The following is a 21,999-nucleotide window of genomic DNA, read 5'->3' on the forward strand; positions in this document are numbered from 1 at the left end:
ATAATCAATGGTGAAAAGCTAAAAGCTTTTCCTCTAATATCAGGAACAAGACAAGGAAGCCCATTCTCACCATTTTTATTCAACATAGTACTGGAAGTCATGGCAATCAGACAAGAGAAAGAAATAAAAGACACCCAAGTTGGTAAGGAAGTAAAATTGTCACTATTTACAGACATATATTTTCTATATATATAGAACCCTCAAGACTCCACCAAAAAAAAATAGAATAAATGAATTCAGTAAAGTTACAGGGCACAAAATCAATATACAGATTGGTTTTGTGTTTCTCTATAAAAATAATGAATTAGCAGAAAGAAAAATTAAGAAAATAATCCCATTTACAACTGCATCAAAAAGAATAAAATACCTAGGAATAAATCTAACCAAGGAGGTGAAAGATCTGTACTCTGAAAACTGTAAGACAATGCTGAAATTAATGTATACCCATGCTCAAGAACAGGAAGAATTAATATCATTAAATGGCCATACTATCCAAAGTGATCTACAGATTTGATGCAATCCCTATCAAAATACCAATGGCATTTTATACAGAGAACAAATAATACTAAAATTTGTATGAAGCCACAAAACACCATCAATAACAAAAGCAATTTTGAGAAAGAGGAACAAAGCTGGAGGTATCACATCATGCTCTGATTTTAAACTATACTATAAAGCTACAGGAATCAAAATAGTATAATACTGGCAAAAACAGACACACAGATCAATGGAACAGAACAGAGAGCCCAAAAATAAACCCACACTTAGATGACCAGTTAATCTAATGACAAAGTATTGCCTAATGACAAAAGAGGCAAGGACATACAATGGGGAAAAGACAGTATCCAATAAATAGTGCTGGGAAAACTGGAGAGCAACGTAGAAAAGAATGAAACTGGATCACTGTCTTATGCCATATACAAAAGTAAACTTGAAATGAATTGAAGATCTAAATATAATATCTGAAACCATAGAATTCCGGGAATAAAACATAGGCAGTAAACTCTTGAACATCAGCATTGAACATCTCTGGATATGTCTGTCCCCCCAGGCAAGGAAAACAAAAGCAAAAACAAACAAATGGGACTATCCAACTACAAAGCTTCTACACAGCAAAGGAAACTATCTACAAAACAGTAAGAGAAGGCATTTCCAAATGATACCTGATAAGGGGTTAACATTTAAAATATATAAAGAACTCATACAACTCAACACCCAAAAAACAAATAATCCAATTTAAAAATGGGCAGAGAGCCTGAATAGACATTTTTCCAAAGATGACATACAGATGGCCAATGGGCACATGAAAAGATGTTTAACATCACTAACCATCAGGAAAATGTAAATTAAAATCACAATGAAATATCACTTCACACCAGTCAGAATGGCTAGTATCAAAAAGGTAAGGAATAACAAGTGTTTGTGAGGATGTGGAAAAAAGGGAAGGAACCTCATACACTTGCAGGTAGGAACGTAAAATGGTGCAGCCACTACGGAAAGCAGTATGGAGGTTTCTCAAAAATCTAAAAATAGAAATACCAAAAAACCCAGTAATTCCATTTCTGGAAATTTACCTGAAGAAAACAGAATCACTAATTTGAGAAGATACATTTATGTCAATGTTTACCACAAGCATTATTTACAATGGTCAAGATACGGAAGCAACTTAAGTGTTCATCAATAGATGAATGAATAAAGACAATATGGTACATATATACAATGAACTATTGTTCAACCATAAGAAAGAATGAAATCTTGGCCATTTGCAACAACATGGAAGGGCCTAGAGTTAATTATGCTAAGTGAAGTAAGTCGGACAGAGAAAGACAAAAACCATATGATTTCACTTACATGTGGAATTTAACCAACAAAATAAACAAAACAAATGAGAAATAGACTCACAGAGTAGACTGGTGGCTGCCACAGTGGAAGGAGATGGGTGAATGGGTCACATGAGTGAAGGAAAAAAATTATATATTATATATAACATATATTTATTATATAAATATATATTCCAGGCACAAAGTTCTTACAACCCTTGGAATTTTCTAAGTGACAGGAGTGTGTTTTGTTATTCATAATAAGCCCCTTTAAACCATACCAGAGTTCATGCTAATATAGTGACTGGGAAGTGGGAGGACATACATAACTTCAGGATGAGGGCTGGTCTGCAGAAAAACCAAGCAAGTGATCAGAGGGTTACAACTTTCAGCCCCACATCCTAACCTCCATGAAGGGTGGAGGGACTGAAGACTGAGTTCAATCACCAATGGCAATGATGGAATCAACTGTGACTATGTAATGAAACCTCCATAAAAACCCCTAAGCAACTCAAGTTTAGGGAGCTTCCTGGTTCTAGGAAGAACCAGGAGGATGACAAGCCCAGAGAAGGCAGGGAAGCTCTGCACCACCTCTCTCCATACCTTGCCCTATGCACCTCTTCCATTTGGCTGAGGTGCACCTTTAAGCGGAAAATATAAGTGTTTTCCTGAGTTCTGTGAGCCACTCTATCAAATAATTGAATTGCAGCGTGGGGATGTGGGTCAAGGAAACCCTCTAATTTGTAGTCAGACAAGCAGACGTGCAGAAGCATGGGAACCCCTCTGTGGCTAGATCTTAAGTACAGGCAGTTTTGTGGCGCTAAACTCTTTAACTCACTAATGCTAACTTCGGGTAGAAAGTGTCAGAATTGAACTGAATTGTTGGAAACTCCATTGGATTAAGGGATTTGGAGAAGCGGTTGGTGTCAGAAACACCTCAGAGTCAAAATTGGAAACATTGCAAAGTGAGAAATATTAAGATTTCCTAAAAGCCATGAGGTCAGTTTCAAGAAATAAATCTTTTATTTCCATTAACACATTTTTTGTACTATCCAAATCTATAACCATGCCTAACAAAGGGTGACTCATCTCTATTCTATTAGAGATAAAGTGGCAAGATATGGTTTATGAATATATTTTTCTTTATCACGTATCAACAGCCAATTTATAAACTAATGACATAAAATATTATCGAGGATTATCAAGCCAGGAATCCTTCAAATACCCAGCAGACAGACTCTGATTGGTCTTCTTAGAGCAAAGAATGAACATACATGACCACATTATGTTAGCTCAGGAAAACCAGGTAGAGAGTCTTAATTCACTTCTTTTTCCCTTTTATTTGGCTCACAGTTAACTTTCTATTCCAAGCTGACTTCTCTGGCTCTCCAGGGAAACACCTGACTGCCTTACCGATTTGCCCCTGAATTACCTTATCCCAAAGCAAAAGAATTCACATCACTACATAAAACTTTACCTGTGATGACTCTGCTTTTCACTGTAAGTCCTTAGGAATCCAGATAGGCAATAGCAATCAATTTTGTTCGTATACATAATTTTGCATATATCCTAAGTCAATTAAGATCATTTGAAAAGCCTTCAGGTAACCTTTTACCACTAAACAGTACCTAAATAACAATAAGGCTAAATTTTACTGACCATTTGTATTCATGGTTGCAGACAATATGTACTCAAAAACAACATGTGAGCTGCTTGCTGCTGTGAGGCAGTGGAATGTCAACTTTTTTCGGTAGCTTACACTTTCTAAAGCCAAAGGAAAGCTTTACTTTCAAAGATGATTTCCCCAACTCTAAAGCACCATCAACAGCTTAGTAATAATAACTGCTGATAAGGGGCAAATAATATCACACTAATAAACTTCACCTAGTCTTCAGCAACATACTACATTTACCTACTTAACCTCTCTATTTCAGGAACACAGCAACATTTGAACATAAGTATTCTTCACCTTCAGAACCTAAATATTCATCTGGACAACTTTTAACCACTGGAAATTAGATATAGCACTCCCATGACTCAGTACTTTTTAGAACAGCACCTGACATTATCAGAGGAACTCAAATATTTCTTGAATAAATGAATAACCCACACTCGTTTTTTTTTTTCATTTTTTTTTTCTCATTAATCGAAATACATGTAACTAGAAGTCAAGTAGGTTCTGTGTACAAGGAAGCCAGAAGTTTTAACTAGGGAAATGCTGATAGAACTTCATGATCCATGAATTAGTCAGCCATATCCCAGCTTTAAGATATTTGGCATTTTAAACAGCCTTGACTTGCACAACATGTGACAATCTTTTGTACACCCATCTGACTCTCCCACCTCAGTGCTGCATGACATTATATACCTTCTTAAAGAAATTTTAAGTAATAATTCACAATACAAATTTAATTAATAGGCTTGAGATGGATTAATGATTGTACATTGAGCGTTGACCCCCCTATACTGAATTTTATTGTTGTTAACAACCATTTGATCAATAAATATGAGAGATGCCCTCTCAAAAAAAAAAAATTAATTAAATCCAACCCTATTACTACCAAAGCAAATAACAGAGGGGGAAAATGAACAAGAACCTTGTACACGAAGCTAACAGTGCACATGCATAAGCAGTACTAAGGTACTCTTATTCTCCTCTCACCAGGATCTATCTGTGTAGTTTCTTAGGATCCCACTGAATAATACCTCCCAATTTAAAAAATATTAAGATGTGAGTAACACTTGCATTCCTTAGTGGACATGATTAAGTACTACTGGTTGCCCATAAAGGTATTCTATAAATTGAGGTTTTGAAAAGGCTAGAAAAAAGGAATACTAATCAAGAGAGTAAATGGCACTCAAAGAGGATATGTTGCATTCTGTCTACTTCCTGAATATATCCCACATGAGTATTCTGACTGAAATTTCTATTTTTACTTACTATTCTATTTAAAGTGTGCGAGGTCAAATCAGTTTTAGAACATTACGAAGAAGAGACTTTAATAATTTAGTTAGGTAAAAAAGGAGAGCTGGCCAAGAAATCGCTCCTACTGGAAGGTGAAAGATGACACCTGTTGGACAAGAATATACCCATCATCGAAAAGGTTAACTGCTAATTGGAACACAGGTAGTTCATCAGGTTTTCATTCCAGATGACAACTCTCATTTACGTTCCATCTCATCAAACTGCTTTCCAATGACTACCTCTGATCCCAAGTACTGGGAAGGGAATGCCCTGAAGGAGCTGAGTATTCTAAGCATAGAACATATATGAATAAACAAAGCTGGTCTCCACTTCGGGATTGATCTTAATTTGACAGAACTGGTCTCATATACCCAGGGATTCAACAACCTCAACACAACATGTCCAGAATTACTATTTGACATGTTTTTTTATTATCTCAAGAGATCAGATTTTAAAAAGTTAAAAAGAGCCCTGGTTAATGATTAAACTCATGTTCCAAGGTATGAAAAACAGATAGATGTGCAGTTTTAATTCTCTCCAAGTACAGAAAAGCACAGTTAAGAGTTTGTGTGTGTATACGTGTGTGTGGATATATACATATATACATATAGATATATGCATGCATATCCTTCAACATTGGCGCAGTTAAGTCAGAGATGATTTATGCTTAACTCTTTATTGCACTTCATGATGTTCCCCAAACACAAACTGGTTTTTGGCTCACTACAGCTACTATCTGCATAGTCCACATATGTTTGGAAATATGAGTTAACCAGTCCCTAATAAAATAATTAATTTAGACAAAAATCATTGAAGGTGGCCAAAACTATCAGGTGAAACAGGCTGACGGTGAACTTTATCCTGTTCACCGTACCGTCATCACTGACAGCACCCAAATTCACCGATCAATCTTAAGAGCTACAACCAGAAATCATATGCCTCCTGATGTGATAAAACAAGAAATACACAGCACCACCTTTGAAGTGTCCTTACCAAAAATCTGAATCTCTATGTGATCAAGCCTATATATCTAACTACCAATTAAAAGGAAATACAGGGCAAATAGGAACATGTGAAACACTTAGTAAGGGATGTAATCAGCCAAACTCAAAATCTGAAAAATGTTACAGAATACATGACCCAATTTTTTCAATGAATAAATAGCAAGAAAAAAAGGAGAGATGAGGAAACTACACAAGATTCAAAGAAACTTAAGAGACATATCAACCAAATATATGTGGGGACCTTGTTGAGATCTCAACTTGAACAAATCAACTGTAAATAAGACATCTGCAAGGCACTGGAAGAAAATAGAACATTGAGTGACTATCTGATAATATTGTTTCATTTATTTAACAGTGTGATAATGGTACTGAGGTTATATATCTTAAGAGTCTTTATCACTTAGAAGATATGTGATTGACATATATGTGGATGAAATAATAATCAGAATATTTCAGCAGAGACAGATGGAGGGAGGAACAGATGAAGTAAGAATGGCCATATGTTAATTATTGATGCTGTTTAATGGGTGTGCAAGGGTTCTTCTACTAGTCTATTTTTTGTATGTTTGAAAACTTCTTTCACTAAAAGTTTTTAAAAATAAAATAATGTTCTTTTCCCACCTTTAAAAGAAAGTGGAAGGGACATAAACATTTTGCTAAAAGCATCACCTGGTGATTAAGAGAGTCTATACACAAATTTGTCCTCACACAGTACACTACTACATCACCTTGTTCGCTGACTCCCAAGTCTCCTGACCCACCTTACCCATCTTGGGCAGCTGTTTCCCAGACACAAAATTCATTTGAGAAACCCAAAGTAATTCATTCTCTGCATGTGTCTAGGCCGAAATAATTTTGTATTTTTATTAAACATTTCTTCCCTGTTGGTAAATCCCTTATATCCCTAACTTCAGAGCCACAAGAAGGAATTCTTACATTTAATGTTCAGTCAGGCTTACTAGACACTATGAAACTCACTGGGGCCAGAAAATCAGAAATTACATAAATGAAGTCCAGATGCCATGAACATTTGCAAATGAAGCACCCTCAAAAGATACATGGTTCAAAAAGTAATTCCTATAAACACCCTATGCTTTCTTTCAAGAATCAATACAACACTAATGGTTTACCACATGTAACCTATGACCAGACCAGGACCACAGAGTTCTGCCACTCATTAGCTGTATGATTTTGGCAAATTTACTTTTCTGTGCTTTAGTTTCCTCATCTACAATAATTATTGTACCTACTTCATAAGGTTGTTGTAAGACTTAAAGAAGTTAATATTAAGTGCTTAGAACAGGGTTTGGCACAAAGTAAACAAGAGATATTATTTCTACCACATAGTCTGTCTCTACATGCTCAGTCTCTCCAAGAACGTAAGCTTCTTCAGAGTAGGCGCTAGATTTATCTTTAAAGACCCCAGTGCCTCTTACCATTAGCAGTGCATAGATATTTGTTAAATGTTACATTTGTACCTCTGTTTATTTCACCTTGAGAGGTTCTCTATAAAGGGGAATGAATATCCTTATATACACTTGATTTTCATTTCCGATTCATGTTCCCTTAATTCTAACTGATGAGAAGATGAACACCACCATGGTAACTGCACTTTCTTCTATAACATCTTCTCATCTAGACACTTGTGTCTGCGTTTTGAAAGCACTCATAAAATCATGCAGTGAGAATTCAAGTATTCACTACACCTTGTTTGAAAACCTTCACCCTAAATTTACAAGCTGAATTGATAACCATTTTGCTCAACTAGAGATTTAGTTAGGAATACTCTCTAGAAACTTTCTACACAATTTCTGCTCTGTATCTGTTCAGCTACAGAAGTTTTGTCAAATATCTCTTTAGTTACTAGTGGTAAAGTTCAACTGGAAGAACAGAGAAACTTTCTGCAATGTGGAAGAATCACTGATTTTTTCCTCATTCAGAAATATCACATATAAACTTTCTCCAAATGATTCTTAAGGTGCAGATGCTGTTCAAAACCTTCCTTCTTCTAGCAATAAAAATTGTTTGCAGGAGTCATTGATGTCCCCACCACTCTAAGGATCAAAGATAATCAGCAACATTTCTCTTGGAATAGTAGGAGGTATAAAGGGAATATGTGCACCTTGACTCCGCCTGTAATACTACTACAATTCCTAGGCTTTAGTATAAAAGCTGGTTCCAAACAGAAGAACTTTCCATTGGCAGCTTATTATGGTCCACGAAGATAGTGATGCATATACTGGACACTAGTCAGGCTTATGGCAAATCCTACACAAGCATCGTTTTTCAACTAACTTCAACATCTATATAAATTTAAATAAACCTTGTTAACCTCCAATAGTTAACAAATGTGGTCATTCTGTTTCTCATGATTGTAGAAAAACTTAACTGAGTTTAATAAATTCCAAATGATAAAATTATAGTCCTTGGGTATATATTTTTACTACATAAAATGGAAAATTAGAATTTAATCAGCTGAATTTTCTAAGCTCTTAGCTTTAAGTGCAGGATGACTTGACCCTCCCTCCACTCCTTACTTCCCCTGGTTTTCTATACTCCACCTCCAATAAGGTCAAATACTCTCTTGAGAAAAACATCATCTTTTACAGACACTTATTAGGTCAGTAAACTTAATAATAACTTGCTCAAGTTTCTAGAAAGAGTCACAGAACATCCTCCTCTTTATTGTTTCCTTGTTATTATTATTAGTTTAAAAACAATTACAGATGTTTATTTTAAAAGAATAATTTCACAATGAACTGATATTCTGCTTAGGACACCTCCATTTTTTTTCTCAAAGTACTCTGTGGTACAGTGTTACCAAAAGCAGTAAGTACCTGTAATCTAATTTCTCTTAGTAATTTAAAGGGTAACAGCTCTAGAGTATATAATTTTCTAAATAAAGACCCCATCACTATGCCAAACGTTTCCAAGTAAAACAATTTTTAAGGTTACTATCAGTTTTTAAGGCTACCAAAAGTATACAAGGCAAAGCTACAGAACCTCAACATGCCCAAACTTCTTTGGTACTCAAGGACTCCGTGGCCATAGGCTGGATTTACACTGCAGTACAAGGGGGAAAAGCCCATGTGTGAAAACTAAATTATTAACAGAGTATTTGTCAAACTCTAACTACTTCCACTTTGATTAGCACAGGGTTCTGTTAGACATTTCCTGAGGAAAATCCCTATGCCCCACAATTCTTAATGGGTAGAAATTCTCACCCAAATAAAAAACCAAAATGCTGATACACAAGGTAAAATTCACAATTATAAAAGCATCTCTCAAAACTCTGAATCTAGCAAATCTCCTCCCCCCTCCAAAAACACTGGTCTTATAAAGCAAAGAAAATCATATTGTAAAGGACTGTTTTGACAAGTTAGCTCACTAAAGCCTCTGAGTTATGATTAATTCATACTTGGTCATAAATCACATAAACATATTTACAAGTACAAAATCATTCTCTCTAAATGATGAATTAATCAAGCCTCTAACGCAGGTGCTCTACATTGAAAAAGAATATTTTACCTTGAAGTAATCTTACATTCAGACTTCAGAAAAATTAAAATATAACACTGTTGTCTTGAATAATAACTTTACTTACTTACTCATTATCTTAAATATATATTATCTTAAACATATATATTTAGAAAACCAAAAATCAAATACACAAACTATAATCGATAAAAAGGAAGACTATGATATGCAAAGTGGATTTTTATTGAATTTCTATAAAAATCTGGTTTTAAAATTATTTAATCTCACACTATTTATTTGTATGTGTAGCTATTTACACACACAACTCCAATAAAACTCCACTAACTTGTAACAGGCAATTGTTGTAAACTAATTGGAATAGTGATGTAGCAATATAAAAAACAAAACTATGTGAAAGTCAAACAATGGGAAAAAATTAATCCTTCAGAGCTTCCATTAGTCATCAGAATCATCTTACAATAGTTTTTTTGATTTGTGATGGAGAACTGAGCATTTGAAGCTGTAGTATTCAAACTTACTGGACTTTGAACAATATCTAATTTTGTGCTCTTTGTACCCCATCCCCCCACACACACACAACTACTGTATGATATATAATTATTTTTAATGAATCAAATGTAACTTTTTCTGATAATTTTGAAGCACTCCTAGAATAAAACTGGAAATGCTGACATTACAGTATGCATTAATAGGTGAGAAAACACTGCATTGGTGATTTTAAGCCCTTTATTTTTAAAGAAATTAATTAACCTAAAATTAATCTCTATATGCCAGAGCAAACTGGAAGACTGATTATCTGTGAACATTACAAAATTGCACTGTTAATCTGTAAGTCATGCAAATCAAAGCACCAGTCTTGGAAAAACTAGTGTGTGTATGCAACTGAAAACTTACCTTAAAATAGTTACCAACAGTACAAAAATAAATGCTGTCAACCAAGAGCTGGCTGGCCATCCCTACCAACACCCCAACCAAAACTCCCTGCTATGTGTGAGTACTGCACTAAGGTCCACGCCAGCACTGACGGCTGTGCGCCACTCCAAAGTGGGGCAGGCCCACTGATGGACCTATGAGCCAGGGTCTTCAGCCAGCAAAGCAGCTCTGATAAGACCCACAGCACAGCTCATGCTTGCTTTCTCATGATAGAACAGCAGGAGCAAAGTGTCCAGGACACAGCTGCTCCCACACACCTCACCCTGGCTCCAGCTACTTATCTGTAGTATCACTTATCATCAATGTAGGATCATCTCTAGACCACTACAATAAGAGCCTTCTAAGGACAGGGACCTATTCTATTCATTTGTGTACCAATACGCCCTCTCTCTTTATGGGTTGTTCAATATGTGCTCCGTGGATGAATGTAAAAACTGTGTTGAGTCACAAAAGCTGGAAAATGAGGAGGATCACCCAGAGACAAACGGACAAAAAAAAAAAAAGGAAATGTGAGAAAGCAGGCAGTGTGAACAGGGAGTGGAGGAAACCAAAAGTGAGCATCCAAGTGGGAATACATGTGCTCTCTTGTTAGATTCTTCCATGTACATTAAGGCAGGAGGCACTGCAAGCCTATCCTTTCTACAATGGGAAAGGGACAGGACCAGTCAGACGGCCTAAGGGCATTTTTAGTCTACCTATAAAGCTACATATAGACACTGTATACACAATTTTAAGGTTACATTTCTCTTGTTTTATTATGTTCACAATAGGACTAATTTAGAAAAAAGGCAACAATGTGATGCAGCTTTAAATTTTTTAAATGTCAACATTTTTCTTAAATTAGGGGAAGCAAGAGTAAGAAACAAGCTTCGTTTTAAAGGACAAAAAATAAATGCTTTATTTAAATATATGGTTTCAAATAAACTTTAAAGCATGAGCTCTCTGAGTACAGTTACATACTTTTTGCCCTACAATCTTAAAAATGAACTTTCCTCAACTTGTGATTTCAATTAGTTTAGTCCAAATGCCAATATACATCTTTCTATAGCTATATACAAATGAATACCTTCTTATCTTTCTGTACCTATATACTCGTTCTAAATCAAGTATATCTTCCTACACCTTATATATCTAAATATCTATATACATCTTTCTATACCTATATACATTTGAATACCATATGCATCTATTTCAATTGCAAGTGAAAACAAGAACAATTTATAATCAAGACATTAGAATACAGGGGTTTTTTTAATTTGGAAAAAAATGAAAAATGGAAGCTCTTTTAACGTACAATTGCCATGGTTGGTTAGTTGAAACAATAGTGGACACATTCCCAATACCAAGATGAATATGAAAAAAATAAGTAGCATAATATCATAAAATTTGTAGCTTACTTTGTGCCTTTTCACAGAAGTTTATCTGAAAGCCTAAAGTAAAAGAGATAAGTTCCAGTTCATTTACTGTAAATCAAACAAACCAAAATTAGAACATGATATTGCATTGTTATATCACTGAATAAAACTAACTTAAGAACAGTTCATATCACATAACCCCCACCAGCAGAGAGATAACCATAACACATGGGCTTTCTTTAAAAATTCAGCTCTTTCTGATGTAGATGTACTTTATTATTTGTAATTGAAATCCAGTTTAAATTCTAAGAGGTACAGTGTTTTTACCTTTATTTTCTATGTCTGTTCACTAAAAAGAATAACTGTTAGTCCTTTGAAGTTAAGAGTAAACTTTTACGATAGTTTTGTCCATTTTTTCAATCTACAAATTCAGAACATATAAGCTGTTTCATTAACTCAAATTACTCACTTACAACTGCTCATGATTAATTAGTACCCAAGTCCAAAGCTTTAGTAGTTCACAAATTGAAACCTAAACATACAGAGCAACATTTTCTAGTCAGTAAGCTAACTTTAAATGGTAAAACAATGAGCTCCTGAAGAGATGCTGAAATTATTCTAAACTACACCTGAAAAAAACCCATGTCCCTAAGAAAGATAAGGCAGAATCTAGAAATTATGTGAACAAAACCTGTCGGTTCTCCTTAGAAACATGAATGTATTCTTCCAAATCCACTGGATATGGTTATACCTTATGCACACATTGTATACAGATGTAATTTTTTGTAAAATGCACCCAGTAAAATAAGCTGTTTAAAACAAAAACCTTCTAAAAAACTCTTAGTTCTCAAAATACCCCTTAGTTTGTTGAGTGAATGTCTGATTTTCTTAGGGGTCTACTCACTACTTTGAAGAAAAAAATGGAGAAACTCAATTTAGAATGTGTATCATTCAAGCTTGTATTTATACAAATTAAAACAAAATTTGAAGGGAAAAGACCAGGAGTAAAGAAGGAATATGTCTTAGTAGTCTTTCCTATCTAGCAACCAAAATACTTAGGAGTCGAAGATAAAGATATTACCTATGATAGACAAAATCCGAAAAATGGCAGTGTTATCTACTCTGCCATGAAGGTAACTCTGGGGCACAAAAGTAACAGACTGCTTACCACCTAATCACACAAATGGTGACGCAGGAGGAAGCGGGGATGGAGGCCCTTTACAGGACAGTACTGGGGGCAAACCTGGGGGCAGCACTGGAACCCATCTCTCCACTGACACTCATTATGCCACCCTGCCAGATGTGCAGCAGGAACAGGCTTCAGAAAGAAGGCACTGCAGATCCGTGGGTCTTATAAACCTATGCAACTAAAAGCCAGCCAGCCTCCCATCAGGCAAAATGAGCAGAGCCTAAGTCAAGAGGTAAGGGACCCGGCTCTCTGGAAGCAGCAGAGGGATAGAGAGCATTGACGAGCTCAGTCACAGTTCAGAAGCCATGGCCCACTTGCTCCACTGGAAGCAGGAAGGAACAAGTTACCTGACCGCCTGCACAGGAGGCTGATGGAACACTGAACCAATTTAAGGCAACATTACTCTTCTCCCCTTATCTAAAGACCAATGGTTTGCAACTCTGCAGCACAAATATAAGGTGAGAGAAGAGGCGAACAAAACAGCAGTATGACTGGAGAACGGAGTAAGAAATATAAGCTTGAAAGATATATGAAAAAGAATGAGTTGGCTCTGTACAGTGTGTAAAAATAAGTTACAGGATAAAAAATAAGAAAAAAAATTTTAAGGTATATGAACTGACAATGTTAGAATGTCACCAATTACTGCTCTAAACACATTGGAAGTTAAGCCCATTTTTAAGTGCTAAAAAAATTCTCAAAACTTGACATTCTGTCATCAGTACAGAATCAATGTAAGTAGCTAAAGAGGGAAGGAGATGAAAGTCTCAAAGCATAACTAAAACTTGCTCATTTTACCTGATTATGGATAAAGTAACCAGGTGAATGGATTCTGAGGTCTCGTACCAATATCCATCTCTGCATTATTTCTCATTCAGAAGACTTGCTACCTGACCCAGAGTTCATCAGCAAGCAAGGGCTAAACTAACTGGAACATAACAACATAACGGCTCACCTTTTCCTTGGAATTCCATTTATCTTTAATCAGTTACATCAGATAAAAAGCTATTAACTAAATCTTTCTAGACTTCTAAAAGACTGTGCGTGTGTGTGTGTGTGTGTGTGTGTGTGTGTACACATACATGATCCTCTGCTTCAGATTTTAGCATTTTTCATTTTAAGTGGTCCTAGGCAAGTTTATTTTCATGAAATCTTAGACCCCTAAGAATAAATATCGCGTAGGGCAGAGGGCTAGTAAACCTACAAAAGAAATACAGAAATTAAATGGGGCTTCTCCTCTCCTTTTTCTTGAGCCCTCCTCACCCTCTTTTCCACATTTTCTATCTTGAGAACCCTTAACTGGCCATCACTCAAAACATACAATTTGCTGTATTCACCAAATAAAGTGAGCTTATCTGTAGTAGGCTAAAAGGCTAGTTAGGATGTTATGTGTACATACAAACAAAAGGCAGACACCATCTGGAAAGTACAAAATGGTATGAAGAATGTCAGACTAGGTTCTAGTCCCAACTGAAATAAGCCATTTCACTTGAGCCCTGGGTTCATTATTTACATATAAAATTAAGAGTAATATCAGACAATCCTATCTTAGAATCTGGAAACTGTCTAAACCTAATTTTGCTAGTGGCCCTCATGGGGTTTTGCAGTTCCTGGGTCCCCTTCCTCTGGGTCGCTGGTTCCACTCAGGGAAGAAGCAAGGCAGGCGCACAAGGGGTTTCCCACATCCTCCTCTCACAGCTCCTCAGACAGCCTGGATTTTAGTACTGCGGAAAATGGATTAGGAACTCAGCTGACCTAAGAAAATCAGGACTGCCTTGCTAGGTCGCGCCCACAGAGCAAGCTAACCAAGTCTTCTTCCAACACAAGCATGAATAATCTAGTTGTTTGTAGCCTTCCAACTTCCACCTCAAAATTTTGATGTGTGCCTTAAACTGCCACTGTGGGTAGAATTGTAACATTTCCAGAATATCTCGCCTGGCTTTAGTACATCTGCATATCAATACGCATTCAGAGGTGGAAAAAAGTATGGCTTTAGTGCATTTGCATCATTCCTCAGGGGTGAAGAGAAGTTCATCTCCACATCAATGGGTAATTACCTGGGCAAGGAGGGCTTATCTGTAGCCGAGAGGTGAGGGGAGGGCCAGTTTTGCTTCCGCAGGAGCAGGAAACAGAGAAGGCTCCGGACTGCAGTTTGTAAGCAATAAACGGGTTTTAAACTTTATTTCTCCCTTTGACTGATTTCAGTTTTTAGAGGTATGTTGCCCTGGGATTTCCTCTCCGTGGACTTATAGCCACGTTACTCACAGTACATCATTATGGCTCTAACATCCAAGGATTTATCTAAGCTTGTCCAAACTTTGTACTTTGGTTGTACTTAAAGTAAGTTCCACAAGATTTATTTCCTGCTGTTATTACCCTTAGCTTTCCTTGCTTTACCCTTCTCACACATAAAAAGCTACCTTAATTTAATAATTCTAGATTGTTTACATCATCCAGAACCATTCATGATTTTATAAATACTAATCAAATCCTTTCCATATTTTTTTAAAGTCAGGCATTTGTCAGTTCTCATATGCCAGTTCTTTTCCTCCCTGTGGCCAATGACTACTTGATTTACTCTTTGGTTATGTAACTAAATGCTGTATTACCATCTCAAGACTGTTTAATAAAAGCCTAGTATACCCAAGGAAAGTAACTGATTAACTATGTTACTGTGAGCAAGTATCTAACCTCTAGGAGCCCCTATTTTCTCATCTGTAAAATAGAATATAGCACCCAAAAGCATTTTGTGATGATTGAAATGTCCAACACAGAGGCTGTAATAGACCAGGTTATTAGTACCATAGTCAATGTTCCTGGTCTCTCCCTCAGGTGAGCAATGTTTATGGCACCTTCCCTATCAGACCAGCTTAACCTACCCGAAAGTAGCCACTCTCCTTTCATTCCCAGTCATCTTGAGAGAGGTAAAAAGCAAGGACACCAGACGGCATAGGGATCCCCATGCAACTCTCTACATCTTTGCTACAGCCATTTCTAGACAGTTTGGTGATGTCCTGAGGGCTCCAACAACTCCAAAAAGTGGATACTGTCCCCTGGCAGTAACCTATCACAGAGCTCAGGATACTGGCAAACTCATCAGGAGGGCCATGCAATGTCCCATATTTTTTAGCAAAGCCAGGCAATGAATAGCACAGACTTGTCAGATATGTATCAGAGATATATTTAGCAACATTTTTATTGTTTCCCTCTTTTTCAATTTTTGTTTGAGTGATTTTTGCTAAGAAGAAATATGGCCTAAAAAGCTGCTGTGGTATCCACTCCAATCACCTTTCCCCATGGTGGGGAATGATGTTTTTCCTGCAAGAATCAACTTGTGCATAACAGGATTGTACCTTCTTTCAGAAAACCCACCCTGTGTTAACTACTGGTCAATGCTAGCTTTCACTGTGCAGCCACAGGTTAGGTCAATCTTGACACTACTTGTCCTTGAATCCTTTTTGTGAGTATATACATTTACTTTCCACCTTGCCTGGCGTATGAAGAGATATGTGACAACTTCCTGGTGTTGGGGGAAAAAGGGCAGAAGCTAACCCATGCCTGAAGCAGGGACAGTAATTTGCCCAGATGACAAATTCAACCAGGATGATAACATATGTTAACTCTTAGGTTAAACGGGTTTATTTTATATTTTGTGTGTGATATTTAAATAATTCTATTACCTTTCAAATATATACTGGCCTCCTGGGCCAGTGGCTACTTAAAAGTTTTCTACTTACTTGTACATTCCCAATCACAAAGCCACCAAGTTCAAAAGGCCAGTGTAAACCCTCTAGGATATTAGAACTCAGAACATAAAGGAGCAGTGGAAGCACCAAGGCTCCAAACTCAACCCAAACATGCTTCCACCCAAATGAAATCTAAAATACGTCTTGTTTCTATTCGTGAATCTGACTCATTTCTGGCAAAAATTCTTCTCTCAGACCTAAATGGCTGAAATGACTTAAAGAGAGCTCTGAGAACCCATGTGAACCTTCTAGTAGTAAGAACAAAGGCCTACCAGTCATACAGGTGGATTAAAACCTACCTCTATGAAGGCAAATGGCTGAAATGTCCTTTTCCTAATCTATGAAAGGGACTGTGCTCATCTGTCCTTAAAGGATGCTTATATAATCATCCAAATAGGTAAAGACAGTGAAAAGGAGCTCTGTAAATTATTAGTTTCCCCTCTTAATTTTAAATCTGAATTAAAGTTTCTCAGGTTGTATAATTTGGACCACCTCTATGTCATAGAGATGGAGTTTGACCTGGATCGTGTGTGATGTTGATTATGATCTCCAGACCCCTAAAATAAGGACAATTCTATGGACCTCAGTTAAGCCCAGTTTCTCAAATTAGATAAAAGAAATGGAAAGAAAAAAGAGAAATTTATAAGAAAAGGAAAACATGACTCAAAATACAGGGTTAACTAATTTCCTATCTTAAACAAGGTTCAGTACACATTCCCTCTGATAGGGAACGCTAATGGAGAACATGAGAAAGTATTCTGAAACATTATGTTTTTCTACTTTAACTTTAATACTAGGGTTACTCTCATTTTAAAGGGAACATAGAGAAATGCAGTGTGTGCTTTGAGGGGGGCCCAGTTTGTTGGGCTGGACTTGTATCAGGTTAGGTCAAATAAATGGTAAAAGAAATAGTATGCAACATACCAGGAAGGGCAAGCAATTCTAGGGTACAGAATTATATCTGCTGTCCACACAATTCAGTTCTTTACAATTAAGATTAAGGCACCCTCCTATGGTTCTTCAAAAACCATAGACTAAATGATAAAAACACAGTCAAATACAATCACAAATAGGGCATTTCATATATATTTTATATATTCAAACATTCCCCGGAGAAAAAATAGCATATTGATTTTAAATCTTCACTTTTTCTTAACAGATATGCTTCATTACGTTTGAAAATTTTGTGTGTAGGTTTATTTTGTAATTTTTTTATTGAGGTATTAGTTTCAGGTGTACAACTTCAGTCAGCATTTGTATATATTGTGAAATGATCACCACGATAAGCCTAGTTAACACCCATCACCATATATTCATAAAGAATTTTTTTCTTGGGATGAGAACTCTTAAGATTTGCTCTCTTAGCGACTTTTAAATACACAAAACAGTATTATTAACTATTTAATAGTTAACCATGCTGTAATTATTTTTTGTTTTTTAAAAGTAGATCAAGCTATCATCATTTTTACTTAAATTGGTATTTATAAAATGTTCAGCTGAGGATAAATAGGTAAGAACTGAACTAGTCTGTAACTTTTCTGTTACACATATGTATTTGAGACCCAAGAAGAAGAAAAGAGAAGCTGCAGAGATCAGCACATTAGGAAACTCAGAGGCACCTACAACATATACTTTATAACTATTTCATGTAACAAGAACTCTATAAATGTCTCCATGTTTTTCAATCAGTCACAGATTCTAACTTGTCTAACCATGTTTTAAAAACTAACATTTCTCAGCTACCAGAGTAAAATTTAAGGAAGTTTTCTTTAAGCCTTATATATTTTTGTGTTTATGAGATCTTTTAAATCTATTTCATTTTAAGAGGCTAGTACCTAAAGCAGGTAAAAACCATGTCTAAGAACAACCCTTTTACACTCATATTTTGTAATTTTCCAAACATGTTCATGTGCATTAATCTAATAATGTGATGCTTACTATACTCCTGTAAGGTAGGAAATTACCCCTATTTTAACAGATGAGAAACTCAAATGTTCCAAGGTCACAGAGTTTGCACAAGGCAGAGACGTTACCTGAACCCGGGTAAAGTCTCATCAAGAATATTCTGAAAGGAAATGTTCAATAATGAAAAATGGAAATCAACAGGTTAGAAAGAAGGGCAGGACCCTTTAATAATGAAGCTAAAGAGACTGTGGTGGATCATAAGGGGTTAGAGACTCATCTACTAATAATGAAAGAGACCATTACAAGGTAACATTATGTTGCTATTAACAATGGCTAACTACTTGTATCACATGTTTACTATATGTCAGGTCCCTGCTTTAAACGCATTCTCAAAACACTTGAGAGGAAAGCATTCCTACTTTCCTACTGAGAAACTAAGGCTCGATAAGAATCTTACCCAAGGTCAGAAAAATCTTAAATCCTGATGAGGACATTCAAATTCAGAGCTCTGGTCTTGAGCATTATGATATCAAGAAAACAATGTCTCCTAACTTGGACCACTTTTGAGTCATAAACCTCAAGGAATGAAAAACTGCAGTTATCCAGTGCCCAGCACGGTGCTTATCACACAGAAGAACCTCCCATGTGTGTTAGATGAAATGTATCCTTTATATGTCCCACAACTGAATCCTGTGAAAGACCATGGGCAGTAACAACTCCCAGGAAAGTAGTGTTTCGGGGTGGCAAGTAGAAGCAGACTCGGGGACTGGATGGTGTATCCCAAATATCTTCTAAGAATCTGAAGTCTGATGTAAAGCCACAGGTCTTTGGTAGATAATGTATGAGAAGTTAGGCTCTAACATTACAAAGCAAAGATCCTAAATTGCTGCTTAAAGTCGTACTTTATAACCTGGATTGTATTGGCCAAAAAGTCAAGTGCTTCTCTTCATTCTGAGTAATAATCCAAAGAGGTTCAAGAACAAGGTAGAACAACAGGTTCCTAAATCAATTAAGGCTACACACACAACAGGTTCCTAGAAAATCAATCAATAATTCATGCAGAAGTCTTACATCCTCCTCCTCCCTTCTGAAATGGATTCTGCTTATTAGAAAGTTTAGATTAGTAGGTATCAAAACACAAACACAGGAGTGGGGAAGCAGAAAGGAGAGCCTCACAACAATTCCTAGCCACAACACTGAGATCCTAGGACACTCCAAGCTCTTCCCCTCTTTGGAAACTTCATACACTGTTCGCTCTGCCTAGAATCCTTTTCTTTAGCCTAAGTGTCATCTTTCCAGACATGTCTTCTTGGACCACCTCATCAAAGCAGACTGCCCTCTCCTTCAGTCTATCACAAAACCCAGCATGTTACCTTCATAACACTTTTCTCAGTAATTTTCATTTACCTGCATTATCTTCTTTCCCCTATCCTATCAGGATGAGACTGTCCAATTCTCTTTTTTCTGTATACCCAGCTTTAGAGTACTATGTCTGGCACTCAGCAGATGCTCCGTATTTTTTAAACAAAACATAAATTTATACAGCTTTTTCAAACTATCAGCCTCCCTACCATCCACCAAAAAAACCTGAAGCTCCCCTTCCCCCAAAAAAAATCTTGGATTATTTTTATAAGCTTTGTGAGTTGCCCATTTTGGATAGGCAATACAACCCAAAATTGTTATTTTGCTGTTTCATTTTCCCACCACCAACTAGACTGTACAGCTGTAAGATCAGTAAGCCCATCCTGTACTTTGTATACTGTGCTGTGCAATACAGTGACATCCAATAACTAATTCAATCTGAATTAATTATCTGAGGGCCTGCACAGCAAGTGTCCTCTGAGCTCTGACATCATCCTGTCTACATATCTATCACCATTCTATATATATATAGATAGATACATACATACATATATCTATACACACAGACATCTATCTTATGGGGAGGGCGACAAGGATACAAAAGTGAATAAAATTCTGTCTCTGCCTCCTGAGTCACACACTCTCATAAAACGAAATATTCAATAAATGTTGAACCTAACGACACATAATTAAGACAGAGCCAGGAGCCCTTTAAAAGAGTTTAATCAAAGAGTAATCATGGTCACACTGACCACAGGATACCCTAAATGATTCTGCTAATAATTTAACATCAGCAGTCTCTGCTAATAATTTAACATCAGCAGTCTAAAGTCCACAGATTTCTGAGATTCTCTTTTAAAAATAACATTACTGTTCGAAATTTCCCAGTCAGCTTAAGGAAATGGTCCCTAATGGTCTGGGGCCTGGTATTTTCACAACACCCCTAGTCCAGAGCCCTGCAGAACTAATAAGCATTCTCAGTGCAGAAAGCCATTAATTAGGGGAGCTGCTTCAGATGTCCGGACAACACACAGGACCACTTTGACACCTGCCTTTCTATTTACCGTATCTCTCCGTTTAAACCGAATTCACTTTTTGTTTGTCCGTCTGTTTTCCTGCATGCAATGCTAACACAGCCTGGCCCGGAACAAACTGCCTCTCCCAGGCCAAGGACTGTGTGACTACCTTACAGGTGGCACAGGCCTGGCAACCCCCCGCCCCTCCCAGCGCACGGAAACCCTGTAAAAGTTTGGAACCGTGGGGTCCAGCAGGAGCGCGGGGCCCAGAGGTCATCTCGTGGCCCGGCTCCAGCCGTACCCTAACGGGAGGCAAGATGGCCCGAGCGGGGCCCACGGCGGCGGCGGGGCGCAGGGCCGAGGGGCGCCGGGCCGGAACGCGGCCGCCGCCTACCTGAGCGCCGGGGGACCCGCGGCCAGGCCGGGCGGCGCCTCCCTGCCGGCGGCGGCCGGGCCAACGCGTCCCCGGAAACGCGGGGGGGCGCCAGGTGAGCGGCGGCCGCGGGGCCGGGCCGGCCAGGTGGGCCCCGCGGGCCGGAGGGGCAGCCTGGCGGGCCGAGGGGCCGGGCGCAGGCGGAGACCGCGGTGCGGGCCAGCGCCGGCCGGAGCCGGGATCTGGGCCGAGCCGAAGCGGCCGCACGGGGCGGGGAGCCGGGAGGGCGGGAGGGCGGCCGGCGCGGGCGACTCCCGCGGCCTCTTCAGCCGGCTCCGGGGGCGGCCGCGGCCGCGGGGACAGGCCGCGACGACGCCGACGGCCGCGCCAGGGGGCCGGGGTCGCGGCGCTACCGCGTTCCTTACCCTGCATGCTGCTGACGGCCGGGTGGCCCGGCGCCGAGGACCCTACGGGGCCCGGGGTGCCGCTGGCGCTGCCGCCCCCGGAGCCGCCGCCGCCGCTCGGGCTCGGAGCCGCCATTGTTGGGAGTGAGGAGCCGAGCGGCGCCGCGGCGGCTGCAATGCAGCAAGCTCGGCCTCTCGCACGGCCGGGGGCGCGGCTAGCGCCCTTGGCCCTGCCCAGAGCCTTGGGCACGCCCCCGGCACGCCCCCAGCACGCCCCCGCCCGACCTGACTCCCGGCGGCCCCAGACGCGGAGCCGCTGAGCCCCGGAACAGCCGAACCGCCCCGGTCGCGGGACCTGAGGCAGGTGGGAGTCCTGCACCCGCGGGGCCTCCAGCGGCTGGCAGAATCAGTGTGGGCATTTGGGCAGTAGGA

At 38.6% G+C, this 21,999-nt stretch overlaps 1 protein-coding gene across 3 annotated transcripts in view; it reads right to left on the reverse strand.

Annotated features, from left to right (window-relative positions):
* MAP2K4 (mitogen-activated protein kinase kinase 4) overlaps positions 1-21,771 on the reverse strand; it is a 128,242-nt gene extending 106,471 nt beyond the window's left edge. The window contains exons 1-2 of one of the 3 annotated variants that reach the window (XM_073234760.1): positions 21,589-21,771; positions 11,618-11,650 (exon numbers count right to left, since the gene is read on the reverse strand). In XM_073234760.1, the coding sequence (XP_073090861.1) occupies positions 11,618-11,650; positions 21,589-21,703 (148 nt within the window). In that variant the 5' untranslated portion in view covers positions 21,704-21,771. The remainder of the gene's footprint in view (positions 1-11,617; positions 11,651-21,588) is intronic. The other 2 variants (XM_037001384.2, XM_037001385.2) reach the window with 2 other exon arrangements.
* Between the last annotated feature and the right edge of the window lie 228 nt (positions 21,772-21,999).

This window comes from Manis javanica, chromosome 4, assembly GCF_040802235.1.
Source record: "Manis javanica isolate MJ-LG chromosome 4, MJ_LKY, whole genome shotgun sequence".
Taxonomy (NCBI): Eukaryota; Metazoa; Chordata; class Mammalia; order Pholidota; family Manidae; genus Manis; species Manis javanica.